Source organism: Vidua chalybeata, chromosome 17 (genome assembly GCF_026979565.1).
Source record: "Vidua chalybeata isolate OUT-0048 chromosome 17, bVidCha1 merged haplotype, whole genome shotgun sequence".
Lineage (NCBI taxonomy): Eukaryota > Metazoa > Chordata > Aves > Passeriformes > Viduidae > Vidua > Vidua chalybeata.
In genome coordinates, this window is record NC_071546.1 from 9,190,085 (window position 1) to 9,201,967 (window position 11,883).

General features: G+C 43.1%; 1 protein-coding gene across 3 annotated transcripts in view; it reads left to right on the forward strand.

The window, feature by feature from the left end:
• The window catches only part of NKAIN4 (sodium/potassium transporting ATPase interacting 4), a 50,618-nt gene extending 39,004 nt beyond the window's left edge, over positions 1–11,614 (forward strand). Inside the window, exons 5-8 of one of the 3 annotated variants that reach the window (XR_008433919.1) lie at positions 2,851–2,911; positions 5,937–6,021; positions 9,807–9,879; positions 10,332–11,614. Coding sequence is in view for 2 of the 3 variants with exons in the window: in XM_053958939.1 (XP_053814914.1) it covers positions 2,851–2,911; positions 5,937–6,021; positions 10,332–10,341 (156 nt within the window). In the remaining variant the exon portion in view is untranslated. The remainder of the gene's footprint in view (positions 1–2,850; positions 2,912–5,936; positions 6,022–9,806; positions 9,880–10,331) is intronic. The other 2 variants (XM_053958939.1, XM_053958940.1) reach the window with 2 other exon arrangements.
• The last annotated feature ends 269 nt before the right edge of the window (positions 11,615–11,883 follow it).

Sequence of the window (11,883 nt, forward strand, 5' to 3'; positions counted from 1 at the left end):
ATTCAGGGCGTATCAGTTTCTCAAGGTTGGGATTGAAGGTACTTGAGATGGTATTTCATGTTCAGACTCAGGTGTTTATTATTTCTTATCTATGTTACAGTCGCACTACCCTGAGTTCAGCAGCTTTTTCATTAGCAAGGCACAAAATGGCAAACTAACTCTTGTTACAAGGTCTTTTAAAACTAGACTATCCAATTAAGAAATGACACCTAGATTATTTTCCCTTTTAACCCAATAACTGATCCCTCGAAGCCCGCAATGTGGACCTTTCTGTCCAATCACAAAACATCACCCAAACCCATGAAGAAGAAGGAAGAAGAAGGTAAAGAAGAACAACCTACCTCCACCCTAAAACCTCCACCTTGCTTCATATTTATTTCTCTATTATAAAATCCCAAACTCTAAGTTTTCCACCCTGTGATATTACACACTTTTAACCAACTACACACCCGTAATCCCAGTGCTATTAATCAATTTTAAAAGCCTGTTCCATGACCTCAGGTCAAGTGCAGTGTTCTCTTGTGGGTCTGTGCCTTTAAGCACAGAAAGTTTAAAATTCTCAGCAACCAGGATTCCAACAAGGTTGCATTTTTCCTGCCTGGATATTTGTGTGAATGTAAATTGTGTTATTTGACCTGATGTAAGAGGCTGGATCTTGCAACTCTAAAAATGCTAGAGCAAGTACAGAGGATGTGTATGAGCACACTCCGACTTTGTCACTTGGGTTCCAATGCCTTTATGCTGGAGATCAGGGTGTGCAGAAGGCTGGTTGCACCTCCCCTGGAGTGCTGGGACGTGCAGGACGCACTCTTGTTTTCCCAAGAGCATTGGGTCACGTCCCGCAGCCCGGCAGGAGCGGGTGGTTCCCGGCTCCGGGAGCGGCCTCGGGGCTTCAGCACCACGGCCAGAGCCCGGGCCGGGCCGGGAGCCCTGCGATCCTTCGGCTTGGGAAAGCTGCCCAAGACCATCGAGCTCCCCCAGCACTGCCAAGCCCACCACTAAACCTGTCCCCAGGTGCCACATCTACTTGTCTTTTAAATGCTTCCAGGGATGGTGACTCCACCACTGCCCTGGGCAGCCTGTGCCAGGGCTGGATAACCCTTTTAATTATGAAATATTCCCCAATATCCACTCTAAACCTCCCCTGGCACAACTTGAGGCCTATTGTTGGCCTATATTTCCTATTGTCTGCTTGTTTCTTGAGAGAAGGAAGTCCTTACCTGGCTACAACCTCCTTCCAGGGAGTCACAGGGAGCTTTAAGGTCCTTCCTCAGCCTCCTTTTCTCCTGAGCCCTCTCAGCCATTCCTCATCAAACTTGTGCTCCAGAGCCCTCCCCAGCTTTGTTACCCTGACCTACCCAAAAACTGCCACAAACTTCAGGAAAAAAAAAAAAAAAAACAAAAAAAACCAACAATTTCCAGGGTTTATGTTACTACAGTACAAGCCATAGGAGAGAGAAAAAAATCTCTGATATTCCGTTTGGTTTTGATTTGTCTGCCATAAACAGTGATAGTTCTGTTCTGAGACAATTCTAAAAGGCAGCAGGTACAATTAGATTGGCCGTGCATGTGGCCAGAGGATTTATGTTTCCCTGTAGCTCACAGGAGCTTATCCTGAAGCAGCCTTGGTTTCAGAAATGCCCAGCAGAGGAATGAGGGAGCCCCCAGAGCTACCCTTCCTCCACTGAGCTTCTGGGATGTGCTCCCATAAGGCTCACCCAAGAGGAAAGGAGTAAGCTGCCTTCTCTTTCAGATGATTATGGAAAAATCTTCAAAGGAAAAACAGGGTTTAGTGATGCTACAAAAACATTCAATTTCCTCCCAACAAGACATGTTTTGTCAGGGAGAGCTGGAGAAACCACAAATACTGTAAAACTCCCCAGCAGAAATCTCATTATCTTGCCTTTTGTTTTAGGGTGTGATGTATTTTTCTGTCATATTAGAAATGAATGGACTCTACTTTTCAAGCCCTCCCATGCATCATTCTGTCTCCACTTGGAGTGAGTCACTGTGTGTTACAGGCTGACTCTTGTTCCCAGGAATTGAGTTCACAGTGGAAAACAATTATGCCTCACAATAACTTTACTAATGCAGTTACTGTCAACCAAGATCTCGCTAAGTGGGGTGTTATGTAAAGATGTGAAATGAAGGATGGAGAGGATATTTGATTAACAGGAAGAAGGCAAAGCAAAATAAGACCCTGCTGCATCTGGAATGCTTAATTCCTATACTAGCAGGAGTTTGTTTCTCTGTTTAGGCTGAGGAACACCTTGATAGTGAGCCTGAAGGAGGCAGCTCTGATGCTTTAGAGCTTCTAGAAACCACCAAGTTACTAGAGATTTTGGTGTCTGAACATTTCTGCCAGCACAGCACCATTCTTATGGTTAACTCATTTTCTATCTCATCTGCATAAAAACTACTCACCTCTAATTGGTAATTTACCCTGTATGACAGGAATGCTGAGCTGACGAGTTCTTGTCATTCAAACTCTGTCTCCTGTACATTGTTGTCTGTCCCACAAGGCCCTCTCCTCTATCCCCATCACTTCTTACAGAGACTTAGCACAGGAGTTTCAGTTTCAACAAAGCCAACCCATGTTCTTGCCAATAATTCAAGCAACTGAAGGTGCTGCTCTGAAGGTGAGGATGGGTCTTAGTTTTCCTTCTGAAGCTTTGGGTGTGCTCCATCAGTGCCTTCCCTGACACCCACACCTGCCTCCCTCCCTGCAGCAAATATGGCTTGGCTCCACAGTTACAGAAATGCTGAGTGCCTGCTGAAGTTGTGCCCAGTGGGTTCTGACCAGGCTCACACTGGCTGATGCTAAAATGATTTATTCTCTCTCTTTTCCAGCTGGTGGGCTTTGTGTACGCCTGTTACGTGGTTAGTGTTTTTACAGAAGAAGAAGACAGCTGTAAGTATTTATCAACAGATCTCTTGGCAAAGGTTTTAGTAAATTTTATTTCTCTCTCAGATGTTTGTCTGTCAGGACTGAGCTGCCACCAGACTTCTTTCCATCTCTGCCTCTGTGTGTTATGACACTAACTACCCCTCAAGGATCAGCTATTTTTACTGTGAGGGTTTTTTTGCCCCGTGTCACTCTGTGTTAGATGCTGTAATTCTGCTACACTTAGAGCACAAAAAGAGCTTGGTTTTGGCTTCTCAGCTGGAGTAAGCCTTGGAGAAACTGAGCAGCTGCTTCTGTTCTCAAGCTCCTATAGCGTGAGAATAATGGCTCTGAAATATTACTGCTGTGATTAAAAGCATCTACAGCAAAGCTTTCAGCCCAGGGCTCAAGTAGGAGACCTGCAGAATCTCATGTGCCACAAGCTGAGGATGAAGCAGATCATGAGAGTTCTTGCCAAGAACCAATCTGACCACTAATTTAAGAGCAGAGGAAGTGCTGTATTTGAATTAGGAGGAGGAAGGAGGCAGCTCACTCGTGTTGGGTACACAAATCTCTTCAGTGACAGTCAGTCACTGTGACACGTGTCAGGGTAAAGACCCACAGGTCTGTGGGACCTGTGCAGGTGCCCAACTGCTCCTGGATTGCTTTGTCCTCTAAAATGCTCTTTGAGACCAATAATTTCACAAACAGAAAAATGGATGCATAAAGTAAATGCAAAGTTTGGCAAGGTGTTGGGTCTAGGCCAGTTTACTCCAGCAAAGGATCTCATCCAAAGGTTTTACATCTGAGTATCAATTCTTTTAAGGCATTGGTTAGGTTTGTGCAAGTAGCTTTGTTGTTTTAAAGAGCAGCTGGCATGGAGGAGAGCTGGAAAACAACAGCTTTGAACTGAAGATTTGAAAGTATGTGAAGAATGTGTTTTCACAGGAGTGAGAGGAGATGCATTACTTATCTGCCTTGTCCTTATGTTTTTTTCTTCCTTCCTTCCTGGCTGAACTCATTCTCCTGGCTTTATTGATCATTTCTTTAGAGCTTGGCAGTGCACTTAGAGAAGGTGCTACATTATAGTAATATTTTTTAAATTAGACTATAGCTCTTCTATTAGCTAAATAGCTCCAGTTCTGAGCCCCTGCTGAATATTGTAAAGCAATAACTTGACAGAACTAATTTTTATAGTAGGGATCTGTTAGGAGAGGCAACAACATGGAAGGAAGCTTTATCTAGGAAACACAGAGCTGGTAATTTCAGGATATGTATTTTTTTCCCACTAACAAATTCACTTTCCCTCCCAGTTTCCCAGCTTGGAGTTAAAATGCCAGCTTGAATAATTAACAATGACAAACCATCAATATTTCACACTCACAGGGGTAGATCCTTCCAGTGACCTGAATAAATTTGAGCTGCGTTTTAATTTTCTCTTCCATTTGTGGTTTCCTTTAAATGTTGCTTTGATATGCAGCATGAAGTAATTATAAGTGCAGAGGCACATTAATCAGGAAGCTCATGCTAACGTGATTTTCATGAGAAAACACAGCAGTAAGAACCTACTAATGCTGAATTGTGGGCAAGAATATTTTAGATGTGCTAATACAATGTAGTGAATCACAAGGAACCACACTTCAGATTTTTTTTTTAAGTGTCTTGGATTTTGAGTGCCCTCATGCTTGTGTGTTCAGATGATAAGACTTGTTTGTTCAAGGTACTCAGTAGTTACTGAAAACTGCAGTTCGTTAAAGTTTCTCAATTTAGGTGTTCCACAACTGAGGTAATAAATTTAATATCTTGGTTTTGTTTAAAATGGCAGCCTGTTTTGATTTTAGAATACTCAAACACTTTCAAAAGTGGCTGAGAAAAGGTAAAGTTTCATTGAAACTGTTTGGGAATTGTCTCCACAATTAACTTAGCACCTCTGCAGATTTCACCCATTACCTTCAGCTGTCCCAAAATCACAATATCAGCATGAAGCTCTCCATCAATATGAAATTTGTCAGAATCTGTTGTCCTTAGGTTTCTAAATATATTTTAAAAAGTTTGGGTTTTTTCACATCCAGTATATTAGTAAATATTTTTTTCTATTATTTGATCAACAAAAAACCTCAAACATCTTCAGTTTAAATTTAAAATAATAGTGCCACCTTCAGGAAAGAAAAATAAACAGGCACTTAAATAGTTAATAAAACTCTCCAGTTATTTTTAAATGGCAGTTGGACAGGATGGTTTTCACACTTCCATACAAAATGTACTAACTTGGCACCAAAAAATGATCCAAACTGGGTCAGTTTTAAAGGGTTTAGCCAGGCCTGCGAGGTCAGTGACAAACCACAGCACCTCACACCTCCTGCCCTGACTGTGCTGGCCAGCTCTGTGCTGCAGCCTTGGCCTGAAGTCCAGGGAACTGAGACAGCCTTGGAAAATTCTTCCCTGGTTACTAAGGGAATTGTCACTTAGAGCTCCCCCCGCTGAGTTACGCTGCCCTTCCGTGAGCCCTGGAGAAGGGAAGCATTGTTCCTGCCTGTGCACAATTCAAAGAAATTCACTTGGCAGAGGGGATGCGAAAAATACCAGAGCTGGAGATAATGAGCTGGTTGCAGCTTTCCAAAGCTGCTGTTGTCTTGCAGGAAAGACAAGTGGGGCAAGAAAATTCCCACTTCACTGTGTAACCTTCCCAGGGAGGGCTGTGCTGCCAACCTCTCCCTGGCATTCGCTCAGGAGCCGTTCTCCAGCTTCCTCCCCTCGGCTCTGGCTTTGTCTGCTCCTCTCACATGCAGTCACAGCGTGGTGGCAATGCCCAAGGAGGCTTTTCTAGAATCGTTGTTAGCTCTGCTTTAAGTTTTGTGTTAGCTGAAATCTTCTCTTTGGCATGCTTGCCCATCCCAGGAGATCCCAGAAATCCATACCTGAAAAAAATCACTTTTCTGTTCTGTCACTAATTTTTATGTTTATGCCATGACATTCACCAAGCCTTCCTTTCATTTCCTTTCAACCTTCTGGCCATGTTTGTTTGTTTATTTGAGTTTCGATTTTTTTTCAGTTGATTTCATTGGTGGATTTGATCCATTTCCTCTCTACCATGTCAATGAAAAACCCACCAACCTTTTGTTCAAGCAGACATACCTGTAAGTATCATCTGTGCTAAGAGACTCCACGTGCTTCTTGGTTTCAAGGGTACCGCAGGTTTGGGTTTTTTCATCCTTGCAGGTTAATTTCACCATCAGGGTTTTCAGGCATGGAAGGAATGAACAAATGGACACCAGAATGGGTGAAGCTGCCCTTTCTCAGCTCCAAAATAATTTTAAATTGTTGCCTCCAAGAACTGAGCCTTCCACGTGTGGGGCAGCCCAAGAATTCAGCTGAGAGCAAGAAGGGGAGTTGTCCACAGCAGCTTCTCTCATACCAATAATGAAGGGCCACTGTTGAATTCCCATTTCTGCCCCCTGAGGCACAAGATCACAATTTCGCTCTGTCCACTTAAAAGCTGGTTCTTAATGAGATCCTCAAACACAAAGGCCAGTTCTGTCTGTTTAAAGAAGCAATGAGATCTGATTTTATAGTCTTTAAATTGATCTGCAAGAGGCAGTTCAACACATGGAAGTTTTTTGCAGCAGCTGCTGAGGGAGGCTGTTTTTCAGGAATAATGTTACCAGAATCCTGCCAAAAAGAAAGATGTGAGGATGGTGGAAAAGAGTGGGGCTGAGGGAAGAAAAACTTCCCTGAGGTAGAGTGGTAGATGTGCCCCTCTAATTTCATAAGGACTTGCTGCCCACTTTGTCACTGCAGCACACAATCAGGAATACAAGTAATTTCTGCAAGGCCACTGAATTCCCTGTAACTTTGGGGGTTCTCTAGTGTTATTACAAGGGATGCTACAGGAGATTAAATATTGATTTCTCTCTCATTTTGTCACAGTGGGGTGGAATTTTTCATAGTCTGCAGAAGCTGTGCAGCTTTAAGCAGCTCCCTGATTTACTAGCTGGGTGCAGCAGCATGCTGCACACATTTTTACAGTACAGGGTTTGGGCTGCTTTTTTCTTAAAATGGCAAGTTCTGCTTTCTGTGGAAGAAGCTATCACTTCTAAATGAAGATTCCTAGATGGGGAGATTGCAATATGAAGAGAAGTTACCAATGTAAAACTTTCTTCCAGGGCCTCAGTAAGAGTGGAAGCTGCTGCTCAAGTCTACAGATAATTCTGCTGTTCCTCCCTCCCATTCTTTAGCCCATCACTTCTCTGTTGATATTTTCTGCCAGCATAAAATAATATTTCTTTCAGGCTAACAGAAGGTGAAACCAGCTGCTGAGCTGTAGATAATGTGACCCTCTATAAATTTCAGCAGCCACCAAATAGCAATTTTTGTTTCTATATTTCATCCTATTGCCTCTTTTCCATGTGTGTGAATGGGAGTGAGGGGAGGAAGGGATCATTCATTCCCAGGTTATGGTGCCATGGAGTGTTGCAGGCTGGGGCACTGACTGCCAGATGCCCTTGTCCAGCTGTGAAAATCATTTAGTGATTAATTGAAGGCAGGTTTTTTTTTTTTTTTTTAAATATCCTCTTCAAGAAGATGCAAAACAACAAATACATCCAACCTATCTGAAATTTAAGTTTAAGAGCAGCTCAGGATCTGGAACATGGGGTTTCTGGTTTGAACTCCTTTTTGTTGATGGAAATGCTGAATGAAACCAAATTTATTCTACAACTGATCACTTGGAGCTGACTGCAAGCAGGAACCTTCATTTTAGGATGGCATCACACCCTTGGCTGCAGTCAGATGCATTTTCTGGGCTGCCACACTTCTCTAACAGGATCACTTTCCTTCATTCCCTACTGGAATGATCCTATTCACTCCAGTTTTACCTATCCTTTTCTGATGAGATCACATTCTTTCCTCCCACTGTGCCCTTTCCTGCATTTTTCTCAAGTCTCTCTTTTTCATTTCTCTGAATTTATAAGTTTTTAGAGATGTGAGACCCCACAGAACAATGACATGAGCTGCTGAATTCAGTATTCAAACTGTGCACCCCAGTTCTGGCCTTCAGCTTCCAGCCACAGCACTGAAAGAAGTTCTTAAATACCCTTGCCTCCTGCCAGGAGGAAAACACACCTCCCCAAACTGTTACTGATAATAGGTACTTCCACACCATAATCCAGTTATGTCCCAGCTTTATCACAATGATCTCCCTGACCTCAGCTTTCAGCCTCCAGTCAGTGAAAAACCTCACAAATTTTTCAAGGTGTTATTTTCTCTTTAAAAAAAGACACGAACAACAATCAACCATCATTTTGTGCTGTTGTTTACAAAGGCAAGATTTAAGAGTGCTCATCTCAATTCAATCCTTAAACACTCACACAGCAACAATGGTATTCTAAAAATAAAGTCGTTTCAAGTTCCACAACTGCTTTTGTTCCATGTTTCACTGACGCCAGGGGAGTTTGGTTGTGATAGTTACTGTTTGAAGTCACAACCTGAAGTAAAAGAGGCTCAAACTATCTTGAAAAAAATGGTTCTGGAAGTTTTACTGTGCAAAAGAATTGCCCTTAACTCACTGCTTGATTGCCAATCAAGGCGCCACACTAATTATTTAATAATAATAATATATTAGCACTCTTGATAGAAGACATGCTAAAGTCTTCAGTGCCTGAGTTTCTGTGTCAAAGTACTTATCCGGGGGATAGTAAATCCCTTCTGGAAAGATGAAGTTGCTCACCTGAGGTTAAAAGAATATTTCCAGTGAGTTTTTAGGAAGAAAGGGTTGAACTCTTTCTCCTCCCTCAACTGAAGCACAAGTTCAGGTTGTGCCTGCTGGCACCACTGTCTCCCCTTGTGCTGCACAGCTCAGGACCTCAGCTCTGGGTTGCTTTTCTTCTTGTTCATTGGTAGTAACAGAATTCTTATCACTCGAAGCAAAAAAGCATTTTTGCACCAATAACTGGAAGTGCTGGCCAAGCCAGCTTTGACATTTCTCACTCAAGCTGTTCTCTCCAAGCCCCTGCACTACCTGCCAAGTACCCAGAGCATCCTGAGCATTTGTCAGCCCCTCCTGCCTGCTGAATCCTTTCAGTTTCCTGACATCACTCTCCAAATTTGTTTTGGAAAGCAGCACTGTGCAATCTCAATTATAAAGCAGAAAAGCCTCAAAGCGTGATTTTGTACACAGGGTAGTGCTAAATCAAGAACCTGCTGGATGACAGGAGGTGATCTCTGTTTATTTAAAAGGCACAGGGACAAGCAGTAGATCTTCCTGCCTTTTAAGATTGTGTTTGTAAGGCCGGGCAGTGAACTGCACCTCACAAAAGTGAGTTCACCCCTAAAGCTGATCTGGCACCTCAAGTACTGCATCACTTTAGGGGCTTCAGAGCTTTAATTTGAGTTGTGTAGCCAGATTTTATGGACTTCCCTCAGATCTACCAGTGGAAAGGTCCCTGTGTTAACACAGGGTGTGACTTTTATCAGATGGAGACCTCAGTACTGACAGGGCAGCGACAGGAGGTATTGGTTAATTGAGGGATCTGAGGCTCCAGTTGGCAATTGCTCACCTTAATGGTCCCTGATCAATCTTTTGTGGGCCACAGTCTGCTGGCCACAGGCACGAAGCAGCTGTGAGCATTAAAGGATTTGTCCCCATACAACCATCATCCCCTACTGGCTTAAAGTGAGTTCTTCAATACATCAATATGTACAAGCACACAAATAACATTAAGTCAAAAAGTCAGAGTCCAAGACTGAAACACAGGAATAAGAAGGAGGGGAAGGAAAACTCTTTTAGAATTGTTCTCCCAGCTATCTTCTCCAAATTTTGTCAAGCAGAATAATTTACAAAGGAAACTTAAACAGGAAAAAAAATCCCACTTTGTTCTGAGGAGAGAAAAAACACAAAACAAAACACTTCTGCTTCTCTTTCTAGGTAGACTTTTTCCCAAACAAACAACATGAATTTGCAAACTCTTTTGATCATCCTGAAGCTGCATGTGTAAGAGGTGATGTTTCAGCCAAAAGCATTCACTCACCTTTGCTGCTGGCTCCAAAAGTAGATCTGCTTATCCTGCTGCACCTACACAAAAAGCACATCACTGCAATTTCAAGCAGCTCCTTTATCCTAGAGATGACCCTTAGCTTTTTAAGTTTCTAACCAAAGTTTATGCAGCTCCAAACGCTGAGGATCCATAGATCTAACACTTGAGCCTAACTGCAGCATATTCAGGTCTGACACATGCATTGCATTCTTTCCAGGCTTGAAGACTACTTAACCACATTACTTGTGAGCTCTCAATCCTATTCCTCATCTGTAGTCAATCATATTTAAAAGTCCAGAAGAGAAAATTAAAAAATGTCCTCATTATTTCCACACCATTTCTGCCACATAAAGAAAGCAGTTGAGTACTTGCTGCACACTCACAGCCTGCCTTCACCTTTGTTCCCCCTTTTATAGGCCTGCGTAAGTGAAGAGGAGCCAGAGGATGGATAAACCTTGCACTCCACCAAAGGTGCTGCAGGAAACAGTCCCCTGGGGCCTGGATCTTTGGCAGAGGAAATGCAGGATGGTGAACTCCACTCCATTTTTTGGTTCCTTGTCTTCTTTTCAAACACAATGAATGTACATCAAAGAATGGCCACACAGTTGGTTTTTAATCCTCCAAGTGCCCTGACGAACCTTTCCTACCACAGTCTGCTGGTACTGGCCCAGAAATGGCACAGGCCTAAAGACCTCTGGCAGAACAAGTTCACCAAGAGCCTCTCTCAAGAGCTACAGTTGAAGTCGGAGCTGCTTCCTTGTGCCACGGATCCAGAAAGAAGGAAGCACTGCATAACACCCTGGGACACTTCATATCTTCTGTAGTTAGTTTCCTCCCCTTTTTCTGAACAGAGCCTAAATCCCCTAACAAAACTTCACATCCTCCCTGCCTGTATAAAATGAAGTGGGGGCTCTTTACACTTGAGTTACTTAGGCATTGTTGGGTTCTAAGTAGAGATGAGAACTTCTCCCTCCTTTGTCCCCACCAGCCAGGACCCCTTGCTCGTTCTCTGTAGACATGGCAGTAGGCTTTTGTCCTGGAGCTCAGTGTTCTGTGGCCTGACTCCTGTAATGCTGAACAGCTGAAAACTACTGCAGCCATCAGCTCTTCACTCAGCATGCAGCTTCACCCTTCCAACCAGCCCAGCCATTCTTGGAGCAGCTGTAGCTTACTCTGGGTCTGCCCAGCTACATTAAATTAACCCTGGTGTAGCTGAATCCTGCTGCAGGCCCTGGAAAAGGCCAGTTCCACATGGATCAGAGGTGGGTTTGCACCTGCCTTCACCTAGAGCCACACCTATTCCATGTAACAGCCTGGTGGAAGAGTCTCGTTTGTGACAGGCTTTTTGTGGGGAGGGAAAGGGCTGAAGGGGTAATGCAAGTGTAATTAAGTTGCATTAATAAGCTGCAGCAGTTGATTAAAAGAACAAAACCAAGTCAGCTTTGTTAGCTGTGTCTCCCAGCATGTTAAGTGTCAAAAGCAGAGGAGGAGCAGTTGTCAGCCAGCCCTGGCATTTTTGGGTTGATACTTCAAGTGCTGTTGTAATTCATTATTGTCTTGCCTAATTTGTTTGGGATTACTTGGCATTTATTTTTTTTTGAGAAATGCTTTTCAGAAGGGTCAAGCTTGAAGCCATGCTAGGGAGAAGTGTGAGGGAAGAATTAAAAACAAAAATAAAAACATTAAGTGCTAAATCAAAGACAGAATGATGCAGCTTTTTTTTTTTTGTCTCGTCCCACAGGGCCCAGTAAGCAAAATCCTCTTTTATAAACCCAAATGCATAAGCACTGATAGAGTATTTTTTGCTTCTGTGCAACTTCTATTCCGGATACCCAAACATCCCGAGTTCTGCTTGGGCGCAGCTGCAAGTAAAAATGTTGTTTTCTGTAGGGTGTTTTTTCCCTTATTTTAGGCACCAAAATCCACAGCTTCTCACTGAGCAAAACAGACAACTAGTTTCATCCTAGT